The sequence below is a fragment of the Parus major genome, chromosome 2 (assembly GCF_001522545.3).
Source record: "Parus major isolate Abel chromosome 2, Parus_major1.1, whole genome shotgun sequence".
Classification (NCBI taxonomy): Eukaryota; Metazoa; Chordata; class Aves; order Passeriformes; family Paridae; genus Parus; species Parus major.
This window is the reverse complement of record NC_031769.1, coordinates 108,138,706-108,163,846: the sequence shown is the minus strand read 5'-3', so window position 1 is coordinate 108,163,846 and position 25,141 is coordinate 108,138,706. Positions and strand designations below refer to the sequence as shown.

Genomic DNA, 25,141 nt, shown 5'->3' with positions numbered 1-25,141 from the left:
ACAATCTTTTGTTGTCTTGTTTGGTTGCTAATAACTGGAAAAATTGACTGAGCAAAATGGTGAAGAAGTTGAGCCAGCAGTTGCCACAGTGACAGTTGTCCAATATAAATATCTTACTATTCTTCTGTTTATCATCTGTTTTCAGGGCAGTTTAAGCTGCTGGAACAAGACCGAGATATTAAGGAGCCAGTGCAGTATTTTAACAGTGTGGAGGAGGTGGCTAAAGCATTTCCTGAACGAGTTTACGTCATGGAGGAAATAACATTCAACGTTAAGGTAGTCCCTGAATAAATATTTATCCCTGTCTAAATGATTAACTGTTGCAACCTTTATACACATGGCAAATGAGCAGCGGCGCTGAGTGGGAAGTGTGATTTTTGAGACAAACGAGCCTTTAGTGTTCCACATTCGGTGATGGTGCTCTTTGGGATTGTTTTTGCAGTCTTAAATCAACATGTCCTCTAAGGGCTCTCCTGCCCTATGGCACTTTGGGGAGCAATCCTGATGATCCATTCAATAATTCATCTAATTAGGATGCTCCTGCCAGATTTTAAACAAATGTTGTTTGTTGCCCCCTTTCTCCTCCCCCTCCAGCAGTCTGAATTTCATTCTCTGCTAAACAGCAGCTGCTCAAATCCCTCTCCAGAAAGCCTCTTTCTCAGAGAGCACACAGGGTGAAATGATGGGGTTGCTTGTCTCAAAATTACTATAGCTAAATAGCATTGTGAATAAAATAACAAAAAAAAAAAAAAAATACACAGTTGTTCTCTGTGTGCATATGTGTGTGTTTGCTTGTGCACAGCTCTTGGGCTCATGAAAGGGTCACTGATCCCACAAGAGGGTTTGCTATCACCAAACACACTGCAGTGCAGTGGCATGAAAGAGTGAAGACACAACTTCTTCTTTGTCCTACCTACATGTGAGACACTGCACAAGGTAGGTCAGTTCTGCCATGAGAGCAGAGTGGTCTTCAGGCTTATCTGGTTGGTTTGAACAGCAGCACCATCTCAGACCAGTAGAAGGACATCCCAGAGCTGGTGTGCAACAGTGGAGATACACATTTTGCCATGCAGGGGAAACCGGCTGATACTGCTGGTACAAAACCAATCTGGAATTTCCTGGTCCCATGTGTATCAGGGTGGGCTTTGTATAACAACCTTTTAATGGCTCTTTCCTCTTTCTTGCACTGCTACAGTTGGGAGATACCAGCTAGTTCATAATTTTATAGGTGTAAGTGGAAGAGCTTATCAGTTAATTTACTCAGTGACACTCACACCTTGCAGAACAGTAGGTTACTTTCATTTGTGCTCTGCATTAACCTGAGCCTGTAAAACAGAGGCTTCCATGAATGAAGGCTACATGAGAAAGTTGGAATGCTTCTGTATCTTTAGGCAAGGGAACAAGAAAATTTAATCTCTGCTCAGAAAAAATCCTTGACTGCTAGCCTTATCCAGAGCTGTGCTGTTATTTCTCTTTTGATCAATGACCAAACCAAGAGAATGACACAGTAGAATGTGCAGCTTTGATTTTCTAGAGCAAAACGTATTTGTCTACAGACTTCTTTAAACATAAAATGCCATATCTTGAGTTTAATGTGTTTTTAAAACTCTTTTTCATATGTAGCAAACTGAGAAATAAGCATAGCTTACTGTTAGATATCAAATCCATTTTAAAAAGGTTTTATAGTGATACTCCTTAATGTAAATAACAGTAGTAATAATCCAGGTTTAACCTAGTTATACAGTTATCTTGGCAGTATTCCTCTTGGCAGTTTTTCCAGTTTCATAGAAGTCTATTCCAAGGTTATCATCTTCCAAAAAATAAATGAACTTAGCAGGATTTATTAAAGTGTTTAATAACCCTTTACATGCAAGAGAATTATGTACGCTAAAATTTTAATTTGGGGAGAGATTCTGTCAAGCTGATTAGAGCAAAGGGAGGAATACTAAGTACAGTTGATTCCTGTCCAATGCAGCATGCCTGTTTAAATTCAGAAGAGTATCAGAAGGTAGCTAATCCGATATAAAACGAAAAAAAAATTGCCTAAAATATCTGATGAAGCTCTTAAGATGAGAAGGAGCTCTGAAGTCTGGGAATTCTTTCTTGTTCCAAACACTCAAGTCTTCAGTGGATAATTTTTAAAGAAGGAGCCTTAGAGTTACAAGGTGACCAGACAGTCACTGCGTGCTTTTGTCTGTGCTTGTTGAGGTGTGCCTGCATGTGCCACTACATCATGGTTATGATTCCATTTGGTGTGAACCTTGCTCCTGAGTGTAAATCCTTGGCTGCTCCAGCAGGATTTCACAGCTACTGCTGCTGTTCACCAAATTGCTTTCTTGCTGTGGTGGGCTGCGAGATCATTTCCAGGGGGCTGCCTTTATTTTTGCTTCTTGTAATAGTTGTTAAAGGGAAAAATCAACCGCCTTATCCTGGCAAGGCAGGGGAGATGGTTCTCCCTTCCTTCCCTGTGGTTTTGGAGCTGGACAGGCTTTCTGGGCAGTGTCCTGAGGCAGGGGGTTGAGGACCTGCTGGCTGTTTGAAGGACAGCTGTAACACATGCCAGCAAGCACCACTAGGAGGGAAAGATGGTATCTTTTCAGAGAATTTCCTGGAAAGTATTTTTGCAAATTATTAAATTATTTTTTTAATTATTTTTGCAAACAAAAATTATAGATTAAATAAAACTTTTGTAATGGCTAAAAGTGCTTAGTAACCTTTTTGTCTGTATGTACTGCACTTGGAACAGTTGATTGTTTCAAGTGATGGCCAGCAGCATCTACAGGCACAACATCCTGGCCATAAGGGAATTTCACTCAGTCAATAGTTTAATCTGTTCCTGAAAATTAGAGGTATTCTGTCCTTTCTTCACTGAACAGAGAAGTAAGAACCCTATTTGCATTAATATTCTGTGCATAACTGAAGAAGATTTTGTTTATGTTGCAGCATTATGCTACAAAGATGAGAATTTTTTAATTCTCTATTGCTAGGAACAAAATACTCAGAATGTTGAGCTACCCTGGGACCCTATCTTTTGCAGAAGCAACAGGAGTAGATTTCTGCTTTCAGCTGCTCTGGTCTCATACAGATGGCAGTGTGTACAAACACCCAGGAAGTTATTTGTGCTAAGACTTAAAAACAAAACCAGGAAAAACCCCTTCCCTCCCACCTCCCCCAGTCATTCTGAGGGCAATTCACAAAATCTTCCCTTAAAAAATACAACGGTATTGTCTGATAGAATGAACATGAGACAAGCCAGGAGTTCCTTCACTCTAAAAAACAGCCCACTTAGTGTTGCAGGACCCTTCAGGTCTTCCAGAATGACATTTTTGTTCTGAAGACATTACTTGGTCTCTCTGGAGAGTCTGTGAAGCTGTTTGCAGACACTTTCTAGAATGGAGAAATGGGTTAGTGAATTAGCCTTATAATGACAGAGCCTACTCTTACCTATCAAAGATATTGTATGACTGGCAGGAACTTTTGATACCTGATTTGTTCATCTTTTTTAATGTAACCCTCTTTTCACAGTGATTTAACTGTGTTGGCCCATACAATGTACGTTCTGGCAGAAAGAAATCTGTAGTAAAAACTTTGCTTTTTTTTGGCAGATATTAATGCAGTACAGTAGAGCAAAATTGATCTCCTGATTGTAATTCTAGTGCCTCTGATAAACTCACCCTGAGTTGCCATAAAGCACATGTATAGTAGGTAGTAACTTACAGTGACATTCTTAAGTGCTGCAGTAGTGACTTTCTTGAAATGAGGTGGTGTGCAGATTTCAGCTCCAGGCTTTGAGGCAATTCATAATACTTCACCTCAAAAATTAGTACTTTAGTGGCCTTGTGGCTTGATGCCAGCCTTACAAAGCAGCAAGAGTCAGCTCCAAGCAGTCTGGGTTTTTTCTTCTTTGTCCCCTTTGCCCCTGGTGCACACAGGCTCAGCACCTCGGTGTCTTGCGTTGGCATTGCAGTCCTGTGCAATGTCCAGCCTCTTTTCCTCCTGGAAAAAGGTGGATGGCTTGAGTGAGAGAAGCAGAGGAGGCAGAGCTGCTGCTACATGCCTATGTTGAGGTACCTGTGGGAGGGGTCCAGCTCCTGCACCATTGCCTTGGTGTCTCCTGACATCCCGCATAAAGAGACGCTCCATGTTACAGCTCTGCAGTGTTACCTGCCACATTTTGGGGCAGTTTTAGACTAGTGATTTATTTGAGACCTCCTTAAAGAGCACAGAAGCCAGCTGTTAATGTGGCAATTAGGCAAAGCCCCTCTTATCCCAGAGAGAAATACATGTATGCTAGCATGAAGACTTTTACTTGCCGATGCTGTCTTGGAAAACAGACATTTATAAAAGTAAAATGGGATACCAAATTTAGCCAACTTCCTTGAAAAGGTTTGCTCTTTCCTTTTTTTCTGCTAACAGCTCTTCCAAAGGCACTGTTTTACATTTAAAAAAAAGTTTTCCCATTTTTGTGACCTGTAAAAATGTATATCTTATATATGTGATCTATTAAATATATGTGTAAATCTACGATTGGTCCCTTGGCTCTAATAGTAAAAACCATATGTGTAGCTAGGAATCAGACCTCACAGTTACCAAGAGCTCTAAAATAATTTTTTTTTAAAATATAAAAAAAATCTTAATTTTATTTTTAAGTGAATGCAATGCTTGCTTTACTCTGATAAATCTAGCAGGTATACCAACCGATATAAAGCCACAAATCATTTTTATAAAGGTTTTCATATGTGTCCAATTAAAAATTTGTGCTTCAAACTATAACAAATTAGAACAATTGGAGTCCAAGACAGCATATTGACTCAGGTGTTACCAAAATCTATTATTCCAAGTTAGCCTTTCCTTAAGCAAAAGGAAGAGTATACCTGAGCTTTTACAAAGGAACCTTTCCTAAATGATCCTTCATTGCTTTTCTGATGCTTGTCTTCTGCAGGACTTACAGTTGGCTTTTCAATGTTACTGAAATTGTGTGAGTCTTAAAATATAAAGTATTATAGTGACTTAGACCACTGCTGTTTTGCAGTGTGTTTGGTAAGCTGTGTGTATTTTTGTATCCTTTCTGGTCAGCATCCTGGCATCAGTAGTGAACAGGGGCTTTGGATCAACAGCTGGCAGTCAGAAGGGAGAAGGCAAGTACAACAGGGAGGAAGTTCTGGTTCTGTGGGTCTTTGGTATTCATTCTTCGGCTTGAATATCTACTAGCAATTCCTGGATGGCTTTGGAGTGTAGTGTGGCAAGCACTGCCTCATTCACAAAGCTGGGAGCGCTGGTTATTCCCACCTGTTACCAATGAAAACTGGCTGGGAAGAGCAAATGAGGGGTGAGTGCAAAATAAAACTGCAGGAGTTGTTCTTACAGTGCATGAAACATTATTGTTAAAATGTATAAACAGCCCTCCTTGGATATGTGGTACAGCTGAGTGAAAGCTTCTTGCGTGTTTTCTGTCTACTGTAGCATTACCGCTTTTCCAGAATTACTATGAGTTATTTATTTAGGATTTCACTACAAAAATATATGATTATTTCTGCACTAGTCTGTGATCTGGACCACCTTAACTCAGCCACTCTGAGCTGCTGTCTTGTGTATATACAGATATATCTGTATATATCATGATACGCTGTGTCACATTCACCAGCTAGGACCTGCCACTAGCAGGTCCAAGTTTCTGAAATAGTGTAGGACTCTGGTACATCCCACCAGCAACTGCATGGCAAGAAGCAGAGAGTGCCCAGAGAATGCTCTCAACAGGGCTGTGAAGATGCAAATCCTGCTGGGTCGGTGCTGAAAGCTTAGAGGGTAGAGGGAGATGGGACTAGTGCGGGGCTACCAATTCTGCCTTCTAGGAATAATTTATGATATGCACTTTCATGTTGTCTATAAGTGTACTATTTGGCACAGAACCACAGAATCATTTAGGTCAGAAAAGACCTTTGAGATCATCAAGTCCATTCATTAACCCAGCACTGCCAAGTCCACCAGTAAACCATGTCCCTAAGTACCACGTCTTCACTGCTTCCAGGAATGGTGACACAACCACTTTCCTGGGAAGCTTGTTCCAGTGAATGACAGCCCTTTCGGTAAAGAAATTTTTCCTGATATCCAGTCTAAACCTCCCCTGGTGAAACTTGAGGCCATTTCCTTTTGTCCCATCTATTCTTAGGAAATGCTCTGCATGACTAAATCTTGGGCTTCTGGAGGCCCTGTGAAACTCACCAAAGGCAGTGTAAAGCTGAGCTAAAGTCCACGGCTCTTTGTTGATTTTTCTGTAGGTTTTGTGGCCATTGATAAAGTGAAATGTTTGAGTGAACAAGACAGAGCAAGTCTGATTTTCATATGTCATTGCTACAAGGACAAATAAGGATCACTTAGCCTAATGATCCTTAGCCTTTGTAATCTGAAGAACAAAAGCTGAGCAATATTTGGACACTGTTATGTGTATTGAGAGAGATATATATGATATGTATGGTATATCTTTGTTGCCAATATTCTGGAACACATATTTACCTACCATTTACCTACCAATTTTAAAATATAAGTAGCCTGGTGAGATGTATCAAAAATCTTAACATCACCACAAGTAGAATTTGGTGGATAGAGATAAATTTCTCTGGTCTTAGACGTTTTAATTTCATGTTTTCAGTTTTTATTATAATTTTGAACAGCAACTAATACCTTATATTTTTGTTTAGAAGGAGGAATGCAGAACAGTATTTTTCTCAGAGTACTAAACTATACCTACAGCATCATCTTTCTTTTCAGAGAATATCATAGAATATACTGAGTTGGAAGGGACCCATGAGGAACATCAAGTCCAACTCCTTGCCTTGCACAGGACACCCCAAGAGTCACACCATGTGCCTGAGGGCAATGTCCAAGTGTTTCTTGAACTTCTGTCAGGCTTGTTGCTGTGACCACTTCCCTGGGGAGCCTATTCCAATGCCCAGCTAACCTCTGGGTGAAAAACCCTTCCTGATAGCCAACCCAAACCTCCCCTGACACAACTTCAGACCATTCCCTTGAGTCCTGTCACTGGTCACACAGAGAAGAGATCAGTGTCCACTCCTGTTCTACCCCTCATGAGGAAGTTGTACCTGCAATGAGGTGTCCCCTAAGTCTCCTCTTCTCCAGGCCCCTTCACCATCCTCAAGGCCCTCCTTTGGATGTTCTGTAAGAGTTTAATGCCTTTTTTAAATTGTGGTGCCCAAAACTGCCCCCAGCACTCGAGCTGAGGCTGCCCCAGTGCAGAGCAGAGCAGGACAATCCCCTCCCTTGCCCAGCTGGCCATGCTGTGCCTGATGCCCCCCAGGACAGTTGTCAGTCCTGGCTACCAGAGCACTGCTGACTCATGTTCAACTTGCCACCAATCAGGACCCCCAGGTCCCTTTCTACACTGCTGCTCTCCAGCATCTCGTTCCCCAGTCTGTACACACATCAAGGGTTAAAATCAGCCTTAATTCACCTGTAATGATCCTGTGACTATATTTTTTTAACAATGAAAATATATTTTCCAATGTTTTTTAATTGAAAATAATTTTGTCTTTGAACACGCCCGTTGACCCTAAAAGCCCATTTGCTCTTTGGCTGGTTGAAGTGGATGACATCAGTAAGTAGCTGCTCCACAAGACCTTCATTGTAAAGCTTGGCCGTTTAGTTACCTCTGTGGTTTCACATCTGACCCACCGTTTCCTCCTGCAGTGGCTTGTTTGTTTGTGACTCACCAGGGAACTGTAAGTTGGCCAAGGAGGAGCTCCCACAGCTGTAGGTTGTGACGCCTCCCTCACTCCGTGTCGCACAAGTAGTGAGGAAAAGCTGTGATCGTGCAGCATCGAGTGAAAAGTCCAACAGTGAGAAATCCACCATTGTCAAAGCAGACATTTGTGGGGACTTGCTGATTCTAGAAACCAATATTCTTCCTCTCAGAAAGAAAAGGGGGAGATTGCATGGCACAGAGCCCTGTGTGTCCTCAGCCCTTATCAGCCCTCGAAGGCAGGGTTATGTGGCTGCAGCTCCAATGCAGCACTGTGACAGTCTGAGGAGAAACCGGCAATGAACGTCACACGGGCGTTATCAGCAAAAGAACACCCAGTGCTTTTCTTTCACACCGTGGTGTTTCAAAATGCTGCCAGGACAGTGGTGCAAGCTGTGAATGAGTATTATGTACCATAAATCCTAGTGGTTTCCTGGATTAGACCAATTAGTGTTTGTGTAGATAATTCAGGGTTTGAATGACTTCCTGTCCGGAAGCCCCGAGCCTGAAGTGCTAAGGCGGCACACCTCGCCTGAGCTGCCTGTGCAATTGCTCTGAGAGGCTTGCAGAAGATAATCACAGTTCTGCAAATACAGAGGATTGCAGGTCACCTCTTACAAGAGGAAGCATTATTCACAGCACTTGTCAGTTATTGGCTTACTGGAATTACAGCTTTGATTTCATGCCGTGGCTATTGTGTGATGATGCCAGTGTTTGAAGCCTGGAGTTTGAATTTCATGCAAGTCCATGAAGTCTTTAGGGGTTTTGGAGGTGAGAAAGGGATATACAATTTTAGCATAAGTTTTCATTGGCAATTTCTTTAGTATGTTCAGTTTCTCAAATAAAATGGTCTATAACAGACCAGTAGTGTTTATCTGGTGCACCTTCATTTATAAGTAGAAATCTGCTGCCACCAAAGAATTGGATGGGTTCTGTTAGGTCCCTGAAAAGGGCTTTTCATGTTAAACCACTCAAATATGAGGCAATCTTGTCTATAAAGAGTTATTTTAGTCACAAGGAAATAACTTTGGGAGCAAATGAGCCTTGGACATCTGTTTTGTTGGGGTTTTTTTCCTAGTACAATTTCCATACTAGAAAAGCTCACACATGGCTGTGCATATGTTGTTTAATCTCTTAAATTGCAATTATGATCAAAAAATGAGGAAGGAAGTCTATGACTAGGATTGCAAAGGAGGGGGGGGGAGTTAGGCATATGGGATAGACCAATATTCTTGATTTCTCCTTCAGGGAATAGATGTCATCTGTCATTCCCCCTAGCCTGGAAAAGATTCTATCAAAGGGATATGCTTCATCTGTAATGATGAAGTCACCTTTTCTGCTCCTCAGGGAGCTGAAGATGGTAAAAGAAGTTTGTTTCTCTCAAGAGCCTGGCAAATAAGTTCTAACAAATAGCAAAAACAAGGGTGTGGGGAAAAGACACACAAGGGAATCCAGACACAGTCTGTCGTAGCTGTATGACACAAGCGGCTATTTGAACTGCTGGGATATTATGTGGATTTGCCCTTTAACCTTTCTTTAAAAAATGGTAATGTTTGTTCTCATGCCTTCTTTGGCAGTTTCAGGTGGCTCTTTCCTCTCAAGTAAGATGCAGGAAAGTGCTGAACAATTTAAAAAGGTTACTTAGCTGAGCTTCAGGTTAATCTCTTTGCACTTGACCAGTCAGCTGTTCAAATAAAGCTACTTTCATTTTTTCCAGTACATAGTCTTGTAAGTTCAGTCTCAAGAGATTTGATGCGATTTGAAGTATTGTCTTCAATGGGGGGAAATCAAATTTTTTATTATTATTTTGCAGGTAGCTTCAGGTGAATGCAATGAAGATACTGAAGTTTACAACATTACCCTTAGTACTGGGGATGAGCTCACTTTAATGGGGCAAGCGGAAATCCTTTATGCAAAATCTTCTAAGGAGAAGTCACGGCTCAACACCATCTTCAAAAAAATTGGGAAGCTTAATTCAATTAGTAAGCTGGGCAGAGGCAAAATGCCCTGCCTCATCTGCATGAACCACAGGACCAATGAGAGCATCAGTCTCCCTTTCCAGTGTAAGGGCAAGTTCAGCACCCGCAGCCCACTGGAGGTGCAGATGCAAGAAGGTGAGCACACAATTCGCAATATAGTAGAAAAAACCAGGCTGCCCGTTAACGTGACTGTGCCGAGTCCTACACCAAGGAACCCTTACGACCTGCATTTCATCCGTGAGGGGCACAGGTACAAGTTTGTCAACATTCAGACCAAGACTGTGGTAGTTTGTTGCGTGCTTCGTGGAAACAAAATCATTCCCATGCATTTTCCCTTGCACTTGACGCTTCCTAAATTTCTTCTACCTGATAGTGTGGTGAAGGGGGAGCTGTGGCACGAACCCCTCATCCAGCACTGGTTTAGTATATGCCAGGAACAGTTTGACATAGACGAGTATTCCCGTGCCGTGCGAGACGTAAAGACTGACTGGAACGATGACTGCAAGAGCCCGAAGAAGAGCCGGTGCACAGGGCACAGCCACGTGCCAAACTCCCTCAGCTACGCGCGGGACGAGCTCACGCAGTCCTTCCACCGGCTCTCCGTGTGCGTCTATGGGAACAACTTGCACGGGAATAGCGAGGTGAACCTCCACGGCTGCAGGGACTTGTGTAACGAGTGGGCCCTGTTCTCCCACGATGCTCTTCAGTACCAGGAGTCCGGCGACAGTAGCAGTGATTACCTTTTCCCTGAAGTTAGTGAAGAATCTATGTTTCTGCCTACGAAACCAGAGCTTCCCTACGAAGAGCTCTGGTTGGACCAAGGGTCTGGAAAGGGTGCTGATCAGCTTCTCTCTTGCTCACTAAGTGAGAAGAACAAGTGTGATAACTACAGAGGATCTTTCCGATCAAAGTGTGGTACTGCGTCTCTTCCTGTGCCTGCAACTGTCGGAACAACCACAAAGTCTTCAGATGTTTCCCTACCTCCACCTCCAGTGCCTCCCAAATCAGAAGCAGTAAGTCGGGGTTATTTATGTTTGTTTCTTTCTTTTTTTAGGTGGTGAAGAGTTTGCATGCAGATCTTTCTAGGGAATAGTTGGCGGAGGCGGGAAGGGCACATACAGGGCAAGGGGACAGGCAAACTTTGCAAGATATTCCACTTCAGCTAGTTTCCTACCATGTGTAAGTCATGTCTTAAAAATCACAGGAGTATATTTAATATTACTGATCTAGCAGCTTAATCCTGATACTCTCAGGTGATATTTATTTGGGGCTCCTTGCTCACGCCAATGAGGTCTAAGAATTGCTGACTCTCTTCATCCTCTTGCTTTCCACATCATCTCTCCATGTGATCTCCATTTTTTCTCATATTTTCTATGGCCAGAGTGTATGAGCCATGACCCTACTTGGAAATGCCTCAGATTGCCTTAGTGTGGCTTCAATTAACAGGCTCTGATAATGAGAACAGCTAGAATTTTTACAGATTTGAAGTGTTTGTTAATAGGAGATTGTCTTCTCTATTACGGGCCTATAGCAGATTTTGAAGACTATTGTGTCATTGTCCTCAAGGAAACTTTATCAAACTAGACCTGAACTAATCACTCTGTATTGAAAAAAAATAAATAGGAGCTCTGCAGAATTGATAAATGAGCCTTCTAGAGGACTCAGTTGTAAAGAGAGCATGTTTCCTGGCCTAAGGTTTTTAATGAAAACTCATGGGAGAAATCACTTCTCTAAACCTGAAATGTCATGGAGACTTTGGAGGGAAAAATGCAAATCTATTTTACCAACAGAAGCTTATGTAGACTAGCTGGAGAATCCATCCATTATGTGGTCTCCTGACATAGTCCTAAGCATTATTTAAAAAAAAAAATAAATAAAAGAAAGGAAGGAAGAAGGTTTCCCCCAGGAAAGAGTGTCTAGAAGTCTTTAGCAAAATGTTGATGATACATATAGGGCATGAATCTTGGTGTATATCATTATTGATCAAATCTGTTTTGCAGGGATTTTTCTGGAATTAATAAAATGCCATTCTGCCTGCAAGCCCTATGGTGATTTCAAGAGCATGGCTGCACAGTAAATTAAGACTAATTTGAGACCAGGCTGCAGTAAACCATGATGATTCCATACCTCTCCTATTGCCGTCTAACAGTCCAGCAGTGTTGGCTGTAGCCTTGCCCTTGTGAGTCAGGTCACACAAACTGGTTGAAAGCTAAGATGTGTTCATTCATGCTGGGTTAGCCTGCAGTGGATTTCCGTGGGGATGCCCAACTACAACCCTTGGACTCTGCCACCAAAACTTCCCCGAAAAGCAAATGCAGCAGTTTAAGAAGCGAGGAAAGGCAAGACGTTACGTCTTCTTAGCGAAGTGTTTTCGTGCAGTGTTAAGCGCAGGAACCCAAGAGCACTTCCTTGCCTCTGAGGTCAGGTATGCACTGACACTTTGTCCAGGCTCTTGGACAAGTGCCCAGCAGCACCATATCGGGATGAGGCTCCCTGGCAGCCTACACTGACGTTAACCAGTGTGGGGCTGGTCCCACCCTCCTCCACCTCCTCCTCCTTTCCCAGACACATAGTCCTGGCTTCCCTTTTGTGCTGGCTCTGGCACTCCTGTGCCTGGGCAGGCAGCCAGCTCTGGATCTGGAAAATTATTAGCTTCCTGCTGATTTCTGTGAGCTGAACTGCTTCTGCACAGGGTCAGAGGAGTGCTGGAGTGTTGGGGAGTGAGTGGTGGGGGAGGTAGGCTGCCCCCACAGCGAGGTGAGGGCAGCCCTTGTGGCATGGGGGTGCTAGGTGCCTGGGTCATGCCTGAGACATGAGGGTCTTACAGCATCCCTGAGGTGTGGGCAGTGGGGGAGAGCTGTGGAGCACGTACACAGCATCAGTGTGACCTCATACCTGGGGAGTCCACATGACTCCCTTTTGGGGACGGCAGGGTGACACTTGGCGTAGATGTCTGTGTTGCCCTTTAGAGTTATTTTGGAAAGCGTGCAATTTTGTCATGTGTGTCTTACATTACTGAGGTAATGTGTGAGTGCTGTCAGCAATTTTGCTGTTGCTTTCTAGCCATTTTGGAGAAATAACTTCTGCTAAAGATATTAGCTGGGATTTAGAGGTGGGCAGGGGGTGTAGCGGCATTAAAAATAAAACAAAACTAAAAACCTACATTTCCATAGATTCTAATAATTTAGACTTGCTTTTATGACTTACTGGAACAGCTTTGGAGTGAGTATCAGTGACCTACAGAATTCATCTGTGGGCTGGGTTTCCATGTAGGTATTTATAGAGTAAGTAGATCTCAGGAGCTCAGTGAACATGCGGTTTAGTCATCACTCCCTCTAGAATGATATTCCATAGCATTTCTGTGTAAAGGTTGGCTTGCAATTGTATTTTTGCACTACATTTAAAATGTGTGTCCAGGAGCTGTTTGCAGGACAGGAAAGGACATCTGGGTATTTCAGAAGCTGTTCTGGTTTTCTTCTCTCCGGCAGGATGAAGCAATTTCTAAACACACAGTATTTTCTAAATACCTTTCAGAAAATCAAAGTAGCGTGAAGGCTGAGGAGGGGGGAATAACCTCTGAATTAAGGCCTGTAAATTAGTAATTTCTTCATTCCTCAAATGCTAATTTGCGTAAAATCAGAGGCTGTTTACCTGATTGATACAAAACACATCCCTAATGGAGTGTGCTGGAAGTTCAGGCTCCTGTGAGCAAGGGGTGTGGGACTGCTCTCTGTTATACTCGCAGTCAAGCTGGTAACAGGGCAGGTCTTATCCAGGTAGCCTCATAGCTGGTCACTGCAATGATGCCCAGATTCAGCAGTGACACCCCAGGGCCCAGGTGGTGCTGGCAGGGCTTGCGATGGCAGCAAGGAAAAGGAACAGAAGTCTGAAAATCAACGTAGCACCTCACGCCATTGGAAATGGGCCACCATTCCTAGGTTCCAGGAAGGAGGGTTGGAGCATGAGAGAGCTCAGTGTCAAATAGAAGTTTCAGGTTGTGCAGTGTAAATGTGTTTTATCTATCTGACAGCCATGTGACACCTAGTGCTTCTGGGGCAAAGAGTATTTCCAGCTAAGAGCAACAGCCAGCGAGCTCATTGTCCTGTCACACCATGGCTGTTCCGCTCATCTCCTCCATTTATTTCATTGCCATTCTCTTGGACCTAGTGAGCATGGCTTTCCTGAAGCTTCCCCTTGCACTTGTCAGTTTAATCTGCAAAATCCCTCCTTTTTATTCCTCTGCTGGGTTTCCTGGGGGCTGTGTGTGGCAGCTCTGATTGTGGTTTTGTGACCGGGACCAATTGGGAGTGCAAACAGGTATTATTTATGGCTTCGTTCAGATCTGCAGTCTAGGTCAGCAAGGGAGTTTGGCATAGTTTGTTATGCCAGCACCTTTGAATGCCCAAGTCTTCCCAGGAAAGAAACACTTTAAGCCTTTGACCATCTGCTGTGCTCCAGGAGCTCCCCTGAATGGTCTCTCTAACCCCATGGATATGATTCAGTAGCATTCAGTATTAACTTTGTCTGTTCTGACTTGGGGGGAAAAAAGTCTTCAGGCATCCTTGGGGCACAGCACTAAAATGGTTGAAGAGTTTTATGCCTGAATTCAATAACAAACATGAATAAAATTGATTCTTTTTTTTTTCCCTTTCCTTGAAAGAGCAAATAAGAGCCCTTAGAACAAGATTTATTTCAGTGTTTTATGCTGTCGGGCATTTCCTGTAATTTTGACTTGTTTTGAATTAGGGAAAAAATGTACTACCATGTCCTAGTCCCCAGTTTTCCATTTCACAAAAGTACTAAATATGTTGTTGCATTTTGAAAGCACTAAAGTGGATTGCAAAAGGTTCCACATTTATTTTGGTTTTAAATAAATTAAATCACTTTGATTATTAGTTATGTGTTGCAGGATTGCTAAGATAACTTTTAGCTCTGCAGTGTTGTGAAATACAAAAATAAACTTCAACTTTCAAACACAAAAATAATTTCCCTTTTCTGCTGCATCTAAGACTGTTTCAGACAAGGAGAACATAGAGGTCTCCTCCTGCCCAGGGGTAGGTGGTGAATCGTTAAAAATCCTGCCTGGCAGCCAAATTCTCAGCAGCCTTCTCACCTCTAGCCCTACTAAATAAAGTTGCTCTCCCAAATAGGTCTTGATGAGATTAAGTCCTTAATTCCATCATATTTTCTGTGGGGATGGATCCTGACATTTTTCTCCTACACAGGCACACCACACTAAATTTCAGGTGATCAGGGCTACAGCTGTGTGTTTTAAGCTGTGAGGTTGTCTGGCTGCACAGAGCAGACCTGTCGGCTCTGTGCACCTTTCCACTTGTACATTTTGGACAGCATTTTCCTGCCCTGCTTTGGCAGCTACACAAGGACTGAAGCTCCAAGTTTGACTCCAGAAGCTGGTATATATATCAGATAAATGTACTGTTCCTGAGGGAGAGAGGCTGGCAATTATCTTAGACTTGGATGACTGACTATCACTGGTGAAGTCAGGAAACATCAAAGTGTGTTGAGATCTTTTCATTACATAAGCTTGGTTTATTACATCTAAATAGACAACACTAATGAAATTTAGGCATAATGAATTGATCCTTACAGAATGTGTAATATCAGAAACAGTCTGTCTGATTTTCTGTGCTACTGAAAGGTTCTTTTACATTGTTTCATTGCTGCTACTTTTTAAATGAGTGAATATCAAACTGCTGAAATGTGCCCTAGAAAAGATTGCTGGTAGTTCTACCAGTGGCAAAGCGTTCTTTTTGGACTTCTTTGACAGCTACGTAGTGTAGCAAATGTATATACTTTTTCATTTCTCTCTTCTCCTCCCTTTTTAATTATTTCCTTTCAAAGAATAAGGCAGAACCAGATGTGCTTCCTCTGGTTGAGGCTGCTGTTGCCCAGATTTTCTTGCTGCTTACTTACATGTTCTTCTTTTGTACAGGTAAAAGAGGAATGCAGGCTCCTCAACGCTCCCCCGGTCCCACCACGGAGTTCAAAGCCGTCCTCCACCAGTCCTTCCATCCCTCCTCGCACAGTGAAACCTGCTCGACAGCAGACCCGCTCTCCCAGCCCCACTCTGTCCTACTACTCTTCAGGACTGCACAACATGTATGTGTTTGAGCTGTGGGAGCACTGTGCTAGTGCTTTCTGAGAAAGTTACATTTAGCATGGTTCTTTCTGAAGGCGCTTGTTTCTAAGGCACTTGCTGACTTTTAGCAAAACAGGCTAACCTGTCGAGTTATTTATAAAGATTCAAAAGGAAGAAAAGCTTCAGCAGAAACCATGTTTTACTAGATAGGACGTAGCAGTTTATCTTCAACACCTGCATGCAGTGCTAGAGGCAATATCATTCTTGGGTGACATAGGCTGTCTAGCTAAAATATTGTGTATCATGTTTCTTGAAAGGCTTGAATCTTCAAACTAGACCACCTCAAAGCTAGTTTTTGGGTGGGATTTCAGTGCTGCATGCCGTGCAGCCAGCTCTGATAATCAGGGACACAAAAAGGGCGTAGTAATCTACAAATATGCTAACTATATGGGAACCTACAGGGTAGATGTGGTGGAGGGCAGAAAGACCAGCAGACACCACTGAGTGTGAAGTGAGGTATAGCAGAAGGCGGCCAGACAGTTTCCACATCAAACACACTTCAGCACAAACCCAACCACAAACTGGAAAATCCACCCAGGCTAGTTGAAAGTTGACAGTAAATTCTGAATTATGTGGCTGCATAGCTTTTCTTAGTGATACAGTGTCCTTCCTTTGGCTTCAGAAAGTATATACACCTTCTGAAGCATCCCCTCCTTTTTGCCTTGGATGTCTTCATGCCATTTTATTTATTTATTTTTGGTACCACTTCAATGATACAGACCTAGCTGTGTGGATATTACAAATTCATCTGAAACATCACTGAGTTCATTTCAGCCTGGATGCAGTTGGTATAATAACTTATGCTGGAATTGCCTTTCTAAGTCGTACTGCACATTTGCAGCTTAGTGTTGTGAATCTGGCAATGATCACTCTAGATCAAGGCTGCTTGCTTATTTTATGAAAGCCTGTTGGGTAGTTCTGTCAAGGTCTACTCCACAGGAGGCTGAGCACAAGACCTCCCAGCTTTAGAGGCCCACCAAATGCTGCTTTCTCTCTTTGTAGCTAAGAATACATCTGCCTTCCGAAAAAACTAGGGAAAAAACCTAGGAAAACAGAAGTGAAGTTTCTCAGGAATGCAAAAGGTTGCAGTGAGGTGGGGGTCAGTCTTTTCTACCAACTAACAAGCAATAGAATGAGAGGAAAAGGCCCCAAGTTGCACCAGGGGAGGTTTAGATTTGATGTTAGAAAAATTTCTTCATGGAAAGGGCTATCAAGCATTGGAACAGGCTGCTCAGGGAAGGTTGGAGTCATTATGCCTGGAAGTGTTCAAAAAAAGTATCACTTGGGGACAGGGTTTAGTGTGGACTTGGCAGTGCTGGATCAATGGTTGGATTGATGATATTAGAGATCTCTTCTGACCTAAACAATTCTGTGATTCTATTATTTGCTGTGACTTTCACAGTATTTGCATGAAATTCATCTCCAGCTGGGTCCAGACCAGATGTCCCATTTTGGTAGAGCTGACTTGGTGTTGCAGAGGAAGCTGCTAGAAAATTGCCATTTATATCAATGATCTTGCTTTCTGGATCATGAAGGGTTGCAGACAATATTTTAAACAGAAAAAAAGTCAGTGTGATTTTGTCCTAATCTGCCTCTAAAAATGCCTGATACCTGAGTTCAGCTGTATTTGAGGCTTGTCTTGCATCCTTTCACACTGTCCCAGGCAGCTCACTTCAGTGGAGGACGAATAAGGATGCACTTAGAAAATGTTAAAATGTTACTTTATCAGTTTTCAGAAATTCCATTAATCTTTGAAATCAATACATCTTCCAATTCTAGTATGGAATAAGAGAACAGAAATGGGAACAATCAATTTAATTGGTCTGTATGGTTGGTTTTTTACAGCACCTCACTGACTGTTTTCTCAGATTGATGGCTTGGTTTGTGAAAAATGGTTTGCGCTGTGTGTAATACACCAGTTGGCCTTTTAGCAGCCAGAAGTGACTGGTTGGTGGTGTACCCTTGTTGAGGGGGAAAAACCCCATGTCTGCTATTGTAAACATCCAGCTGCTTTTCTGTCAGACTTGTATTAGTGGCATAAACAGATGAAAAGTTTGTAAGGCACAGAATGGAGACTGAGAGATGGTTGGAAAGAGACACTGTAGAAACCGTATCTGTTGGGACAGATATTTTCCAGTGATGTAGATTAGGGCTGTTTTTACACATCTGCACTTTGTATTTGATCTAGGCAAGTCCAGATTGGCTTTCTCTCTGATCCACTGTAAGCACACAAGGAAGTAATTTTGTGTCAATCCATTGAAAACTGTGCTGGATTTTTGATAGCTGCTCCATTCTCAAGCAGTTTTCTCTGAGCTGTCATGGGATGACTATTGAATTTCTTTCTTGAGTAGTTAGTTTTCAGGAGAGAGAGGCGAGTGATTACACCTTTTTTTTCCCAGCTGTTGGTCTCTGTCTGTGGTGTTGAATAAGGATTTTATAAGTCTCCTAATTGTTTTTCCCGTGTTCTGGTTTAGTTGGCCAAAATTCCAAAGATCAGCATAGTCTATCAGATTTTCTTTTAGAACATGGCATAAAATCAGCAAGCATTTACTTCTGGTAACAGGTTGCATGCTTTTGTTGTCATCTCTGTCTCTGGATGTAAACCATCAGTTCCCTTGGACAGGCTGAGCTTAGTTCACCACCTGGAAGTGGATCCAGGGTAATTTTCTTCACTCTTTTAAATCAAGTGTTTAACATCAAAGCATTTTAGAGACCCAGACACACCAGCAAATTACTCTGGGTAAGCTTAAAGCCTGACACTTCAGCATGTCCAGCTAGGTCTGCTTGCCCTTCCAGCAGAAACTCTTCCTTTGGCAGTGAGCATTAACTCCATGCTCTGCACTCAGCCCTGGTGCACTGGCCCTAGTGCAGTGGTGACCTGCTCTCATATGAGCTTTTGCATACCATGACACATCTGTAGTTTATATATAGAAAAGCACTGGATTAGAACATCTTTCTAGTGTATGTGAGACTGTTTCTTATCTGTGGTGGTATCCCCAAGGAATTCAACAGTGAAAAACTGAGCATTTGTGAGATGACACAGAACTGAATAGAGACATCTACTTTTTATGAGCTTGAAAAAACAAGACATGAGGCTTTTGGGTATATCAGCATCTTGTCAGGCTTGTAGAAGGGGTGAAGGAACTGTCAATGCGTTAATTCAAACATGTTAATTCAAATGTGAAAAGTTCTGCTGGAGGAATGAAAATTCTTTCCTTGTGATGGTCGTCCTCTGACTCTGTCAGATGATATATGGGTTTATTGAAATGGCAATTTTTTTTCTTACTAACAACATCCTTTCTGCTTTGTTCCTTAAGTAACGTCTCAGAGAGCGACAGCACCAACCTGACTGAGAGTACACCTGTTTCCTGCTACCCCTGTAACATGATGAAAACTGAATCCAAAGAGCCTGAGAGCACAATGCCTTTGGGAAGCCCCTCAGCTGAAGCTCTGCCTTCAAGGTTATCTTGGCCAAACCATTTTTCAGGAACTGCTGAAGGCCTGAATAGGAGTGATTTCCTGCTTGATCCAAGCAGGAGCTACAGTTACCCCAGACAGAAGACTCCAGGTACGCCAAAGAGAAACTGTCCAGCACCTTTGACTTTTGACTTTGATGGGTGTGAGCTCCCAACAGGGTACTCCCCACTGACCCCAGCAGAGTTCACCAACACCATCTCCAGCTGTCCAAAGTCAGCAAGTTACTCTCTAGACTGCACTGATGAGAAAACTCTGGGAGACAGCAACACAAAGCAGAGCCATTCGTGTCCTGCCTTACCTCCTCGGGCACTGAAGCCAAGTGAAGATAAGACACTTGCAGACACGTGTCCCTTGCCACTGAAAATAGATGGTGCCGAGGAGGAATCAAAAGCTGGCTCTCCAGTCGTCTTGGAAGATCAGTATCTCACTAAAAAGGGCATGCAGGATACATTCTCTGTGTCTTACCCCTTCTCATCTCCCCTCCACCTCCAGTTAGCACCGAGGTCTTGTGGGGATGGCTCTCCCTGGCAGCCACCCACAGACCTTTCTGGACTCTCCATAGAGGAGGTATCTAAATCGTTGAGGTTTATTGGTCTGTCAGAAGATGTCATATCATTTTTTGTCACAGAGAAGATTGATGGCAATTTACTGGTTCAGCTTACAGAAGAAATCCTATCAGAAGACTTCAAGCTAAGCAAATTGCAGGTTAAGAAAATATTACAGTTCATTAATGGCTGGCGGCCCAAGATGTGATGCTGGCTAGTTTTTAGTGAAACTGTACTCGATACATTTGAGCTAATACGTCACTTCCTGGTTTTTTGCACTAAAAGTCCTTCTTGTAAATAGTAGTAGAAAAATTCTTACTATGCAGATAAGCATTTTTCAGTGGTGAATGGACTTTTTTTTCTATGTCAATAATAAAGATAGAGAATCTGCAGAGGTGTGCCTTTGTGCATCCCTGAACATTCAACAGCTGCTAAAAACTGGACACTAAGGGAACTTTGACTCCATAGTCTGTTAAGACTTGGTCATATTTATTACTGAACAATTTGATGCTGAAAGACACACACCAATCCAGTTTACAGTTTTGTGTTAACTGCAAAAAAAGGTATTTCTTACAGGATTATTTCTGTTCACATAATATTTGGTAACATGCTGTGATTTGCAGATAAACAAAAGCATTGGTTTTGACACTACATCTGAAAATGTTAAGAATTGCTGTGAAGTGCCACTAATACACTATTCTTGCAGCATTATTTTTATTAACAGTATCTTCCTGATTATCTGTAACGTGGATGCATTTTCCATGTTACTTTGAGCAAAAAGAGTTAAATGTTTTTAAACCAAGAGTCATGCTTAGCTTGCTGCCCAGAGGGGAGGGAGAAGGGGGATTTTCTACTGAGCCACTCTGCCCTGGCCAATTAAAAGTTTATGACCTGTAGATTTCAAAAGTTGCTTTTGTAGTCGGATGACTGGAGTAAATAGCATGACTTCTGGTCGTGCTGCTTTCTCATGGGAAAAGCAGTTCAGTGCACAGGCTCTTTTCTCAGCAGATCCTGCCTGCTGCAGCAGCCTGCTAGCACAGCCCTTGCAGGAACCATGCTGTGGTGGAAGGTAACAACTCCTTGTGTTTTTTCTGCTGCTGTTCTGATTGTCTGAAAATGCGCTTGGTCTGCTCTCCTAGTCCTGTGGTTAGACCTGTGTGGGAAGGTGATAGTGCTCCCGTGCCATGCCTTTGAAATAAAGTGCTGGCAAGGTGGGAGGGATCGGAAACAGAGCATGGCATGCTGCTGAGAATGGGCTGAGGGAGGTTTTGGGCCATGCCACAGGAAATGCTTGTGATCTTTTCACTTCACCTGTCTCGTTTGCAGTGGGCTAGGAGGATGTGGGTGTCAAAGTGGGAGGAGCTGTAGCATCAAAGGATGTGCTAATTCAGTTGCCCAGCTGCAAAAACTCACTGCAGTAGATGTCACACGGAAGTAGCAGTTGAAAGGGAGCACAGAGATGGTGAGTGGGCATTAGTCTGCCCCTGGAGACCACTCAAAGCTAACTGCTCAAAAGGCTAGGAATAGGATTAACTTTTGATAGTCCTTTGTGGATTTCTTGTAGTTGACAGAGCTCTCTGAAATGTGTCTAAATAACCCCAGGATCCCCCTGCCTTTATTTGAGGATTTGAGGATTTGTGGAAGTCGTCAGAAAACACTCTGTTATCCCTTCCTCATCAGCAAGAATGCATGCCCAGGTCCTCAGGTGATCAAAGCTAGGAATGCAACTTCACCTTCACTTACTGCTGAGAAGAGCCCTGCCCAGGAGAGCACCATCACCTGCCTTGCTTACCTTTTTGATGTATTAAAAAATATCTCCATCATAGGGCACAATGGTGTGAGCATCAAGAGAAAATATAGAGCAGAGACAAAAATGCTAGATTTGCCTGTTTTCTCAACCATATTGACTCATTAAAAAGAATTTATTAGCAAATAGAGCTTTCTGTTGTTGGGACACATTTCATGTCATGTCACCATGCTGAAGCCAAGATGCATTATTTGTCTTCCAGTAATGCAAACCACCAGTTGCCAACCAGAAAGCAAAGCCCACTTGTTGTGGGTACTATAGAGCCAATATCCCAATAGAAAAACCCCCAAGAGTTCATAATCCTGTTTTATGTAATGTATTGACTTCAAGCAACAGATCAATAGCTTTCTCCAGATGCTTTTTAATTAGCATTCTAAAATATTTTAGCTTCAAATAAGAGTAGATAAAATTCAGATACTGTTCAGATGTGTATCCTTGTTGGCAGACCTCATGCAAGTTGAAACCAACTGCCTTTAAAACCTCACTGTGTCAAATGAGTCTTCAAATACGAAAGGGCCAAATTTTTAATGTCATGTATTTGCCTTTGTTTCACTCAGCTTGTTCATTCTAGGTAAAAAAAAAAAACAACTAAAATATCCAAAAAAAAAAAAAAAGGAAAAAGAAAATACTGCAGTCTTGGTAATATTAGCATTAAATATTACTAACACTCCCCAGAATATTAACGTCCCTGAGTTTTCTTTGACTGTGGATTCGTACCTATTCTGTTATCTCTGCTTACCTGCTTGAAGTGGTTATTCTTGCAAAGAGACTGGTGGAATTTGCATTCATGACCGTGCTGCATTAACATCCTATGTGCATAAGCCAAGATAGAACTGGCCCACAGAAAGGCCTAGAAATGTGCATTGATTGCAGAAGCTGAGCCTGTGCACCAAAGTACAGCTAAAACCTCTTATGATGCTTCTGATGACCTTCCAGTTGTGTCGTTCTGCCTTGGCACTGCTTACTTACTTTTATGCATAATGTATTAGCATTTAGCTTTTTCCTTCACCCTTAGCCACTCATCGCCTTCACTTTCCAAGCCATTTTTAATGTCCTGTAAAAAGACAAAGATTTAGGGGGATTTAGGTGTTCCTAACATTTGTGTTCTGTGAATTATGTTGCTCTGGTGTCCATCTACCTGCTGTGGTACACAAGCTGGACTGAAGTGTCTGCTCTGGTGAAATCAGTAGAATGATGAGCAGACTGGGCATGTGGAATGTTGTGGCACAGCCTTTGGATCCTAGGTTATGGAAAGGGCTACCTTTCCATAGGTACCCAGGCTATGGCAACTCCCAAGCACAGCATGGAGGTCAGCATTGGGGAAAACCAATCTGGTTTTGGACAGTAGTGGAGTGAAGCCATGCTGATGGGAGTTGTGTTGGTTGTCTTTGGGGGCTGAGAGCTGTAACCATTGAACATTGTGCCAGAGTGGGCCTAAAATCACTTATATTTTCAAGGCAGTCCACTAAAATAGCCAGTCCTAACCTTGGATTTTTTTCCTCAGATTAAATAAATGTAAGGCCTCTGGTGCTTACTTGGTTATTGGTGTCTGAGCTGTGTGTTATCCTTGGGGTTTTTGTTTGTCTGGGGGTTTTGGTAGCAAAACACACATCGTGTAATTGTGTATGGAGCTGTCTCTGTCCTGCAGCAGGAAACACTTCCTTTCTATGCAACTGTCATGTGTTGGCACAAGGACTGATGCTGCCTTCAGCAGTGAAAGCTGGGTTCTGGAATGGAGGCTGTTCTGGAGGTGGACACCGAATTGGGCAGGGGAGGGATGGAGAGGAAACTTGTGGGGAAATGCTAGTTTCTTTCAAATGCTCATTGTGCCTAGGATTAAGATTCTTTGTCTTGCTGCCTGCCTGGCTAACCAAAGCTGTGTTGACAGCAACTCAAAGTGCATATTTGCATTCTTATTCTTGCCATATTGTAAAAATTGCCTACGGCTAGAAACTTGGATGGAAAACATTTGGTCCACGCAAAATTAGAAGGGAAATACATTTTGAAGTGTTCTTTTCAGCTAGAAGCAAGGGTTAGAATTTACTGTGTATTTTTTAATAGAACAGGTTTACTTGCCACTTAAAAGAACTTTGTTCCACAACAACAGCTTCAAGGGAAACAGCATAAACAGCGAAGCTACCTGAAAACGCACCGTGTTTCAAACCTGTCTATAAATAACTGTTTTCTGTTATGTTTGCATCCTGAGTCAACTTCTTGATTGTTCCCCCCACAGAACAAATTGTGCTTGAACCAGCTTCTTGTGTGCTTCCCAGTGGGTTGCCTGCCTGTAACACAGGCCAGCCAAGTCCTGCCTGCAGGCCAGGCAGGGTTTTACACCGTGGTACTTAACAGCCAAACATCAGCCCTGTGAGAGGACTACAGCTTAGCCCAGCTCTCCTGGCTCCTCTTTCTGATGCTCTGAAATTGCAGCATTCCTGTATACAAGCCAGAAGGTACAGATGAAATCCTAATAAGCAAGAGGGATCATCCTTTTTACTTACAGGGATGGCAGGGCAGTGGGGAAATGCAGGCCCCTTGCTGAGACCTAGCAATAAATGACTCTTCATTTTGTTATGTCTTAAACTCCTAGTAGTCCAGGAGTTGTTCAGACTTCACAATTTTTGTGTGTAATAACCAAATTTTCGGTGTGAAAATCTGCAGAGTGATTCTCTTGACTTGGACAATCTTCTGAATTGTATTAGAAATATGTTTGTTCTTAGCTCTTTAGATTCACTTTGGGTATGTCAAAAAAGTAACACTTAGGGAAAAAAAAAGAAAAAGACCCAAAACTTTGGCTTAGTACATTTCCGTTATAAAACGAAGCATGGGTTTTGTGGAATTCTGTGCTGTTTTGGGTTTTTATGTAAAAGGCTGAAGGCAGATTGTTATTTAAACCAGGTGCAAATAAATATCCCTGTAATGTATATGAACAAATTTAAACCGCGTATTGTAAGTATATAAACTGTATATTAAAGACACTATTTTCATGATACTTCAAATGTGTACAGAATTTGTTGTACTAAATTGGTTGGGTTGCATGTATTACATAAAAGGGTTGGTTTTCATTTGGTAATTTCACTGACTTACCCTCTTGCTCATTTCAGTATAATTTGGAAATAAGCACTTCTCAAATAGTGAACTTTGCAAAGTAAGATTGGGATAATTGAGAGAAGTAATCAGGCTTTTGCATTTAACCTCTTAAGACATGTTACTTTTCCCTGACTTCTAATTTCGCTTCTTCCCCTTCAGCAAGAGTATTGAGCTGTGTTTCCCCAAAGAATTTGTTGCCAGGCAGCTTGCCTGTCTCTAGCAGACATTCACCTAAAACACTATTGTCCCAAGCCCCATTATCTTTGTTTTTGGAGGAAAGCATTCAATTATAATTTGGATATGCTTTTAAGTGCAAGACCGTGTGCA

The 25,141-nt window shown here is 42.4% G+C and overlaps 1 protein-coding gene across 1 annotated transcript in view; it reads left to right on the top strand.

Annotated features, from left to right (window-relative positions):
- The window catches only part of GAREM1 (GRB2 associated regulator of MAPK1 subtype 1), a 101,993-nt gene extending 77,277 nt beyond the window's left edge, over positions 1–24,716 (top strand). Inside the window, exons 3-6 of the mRNA XM_015618227.2 lie at positions 146–276; positions 9,570–10,748; positions 15,689–15,855; positions 19,213–24,716. Of these exons, the coding sequence (XP_015473713.1) occupies positions 146–276; positions 9,570–10,748; positions 15,689–15,855; positions 19,213–20,125 (2,390 nt within the window). The 3' untranslated portion in view covers positions 20,126–24,716. The remainder of the gene's footprint in view (positions 1–145; positions 277–9,569; positions 10,749–15,688; positions 15,856–19,212) is intronic.
- The last annotated feature ends 425 nt before the right edge of the window (positions 24,717–25,141 follow it).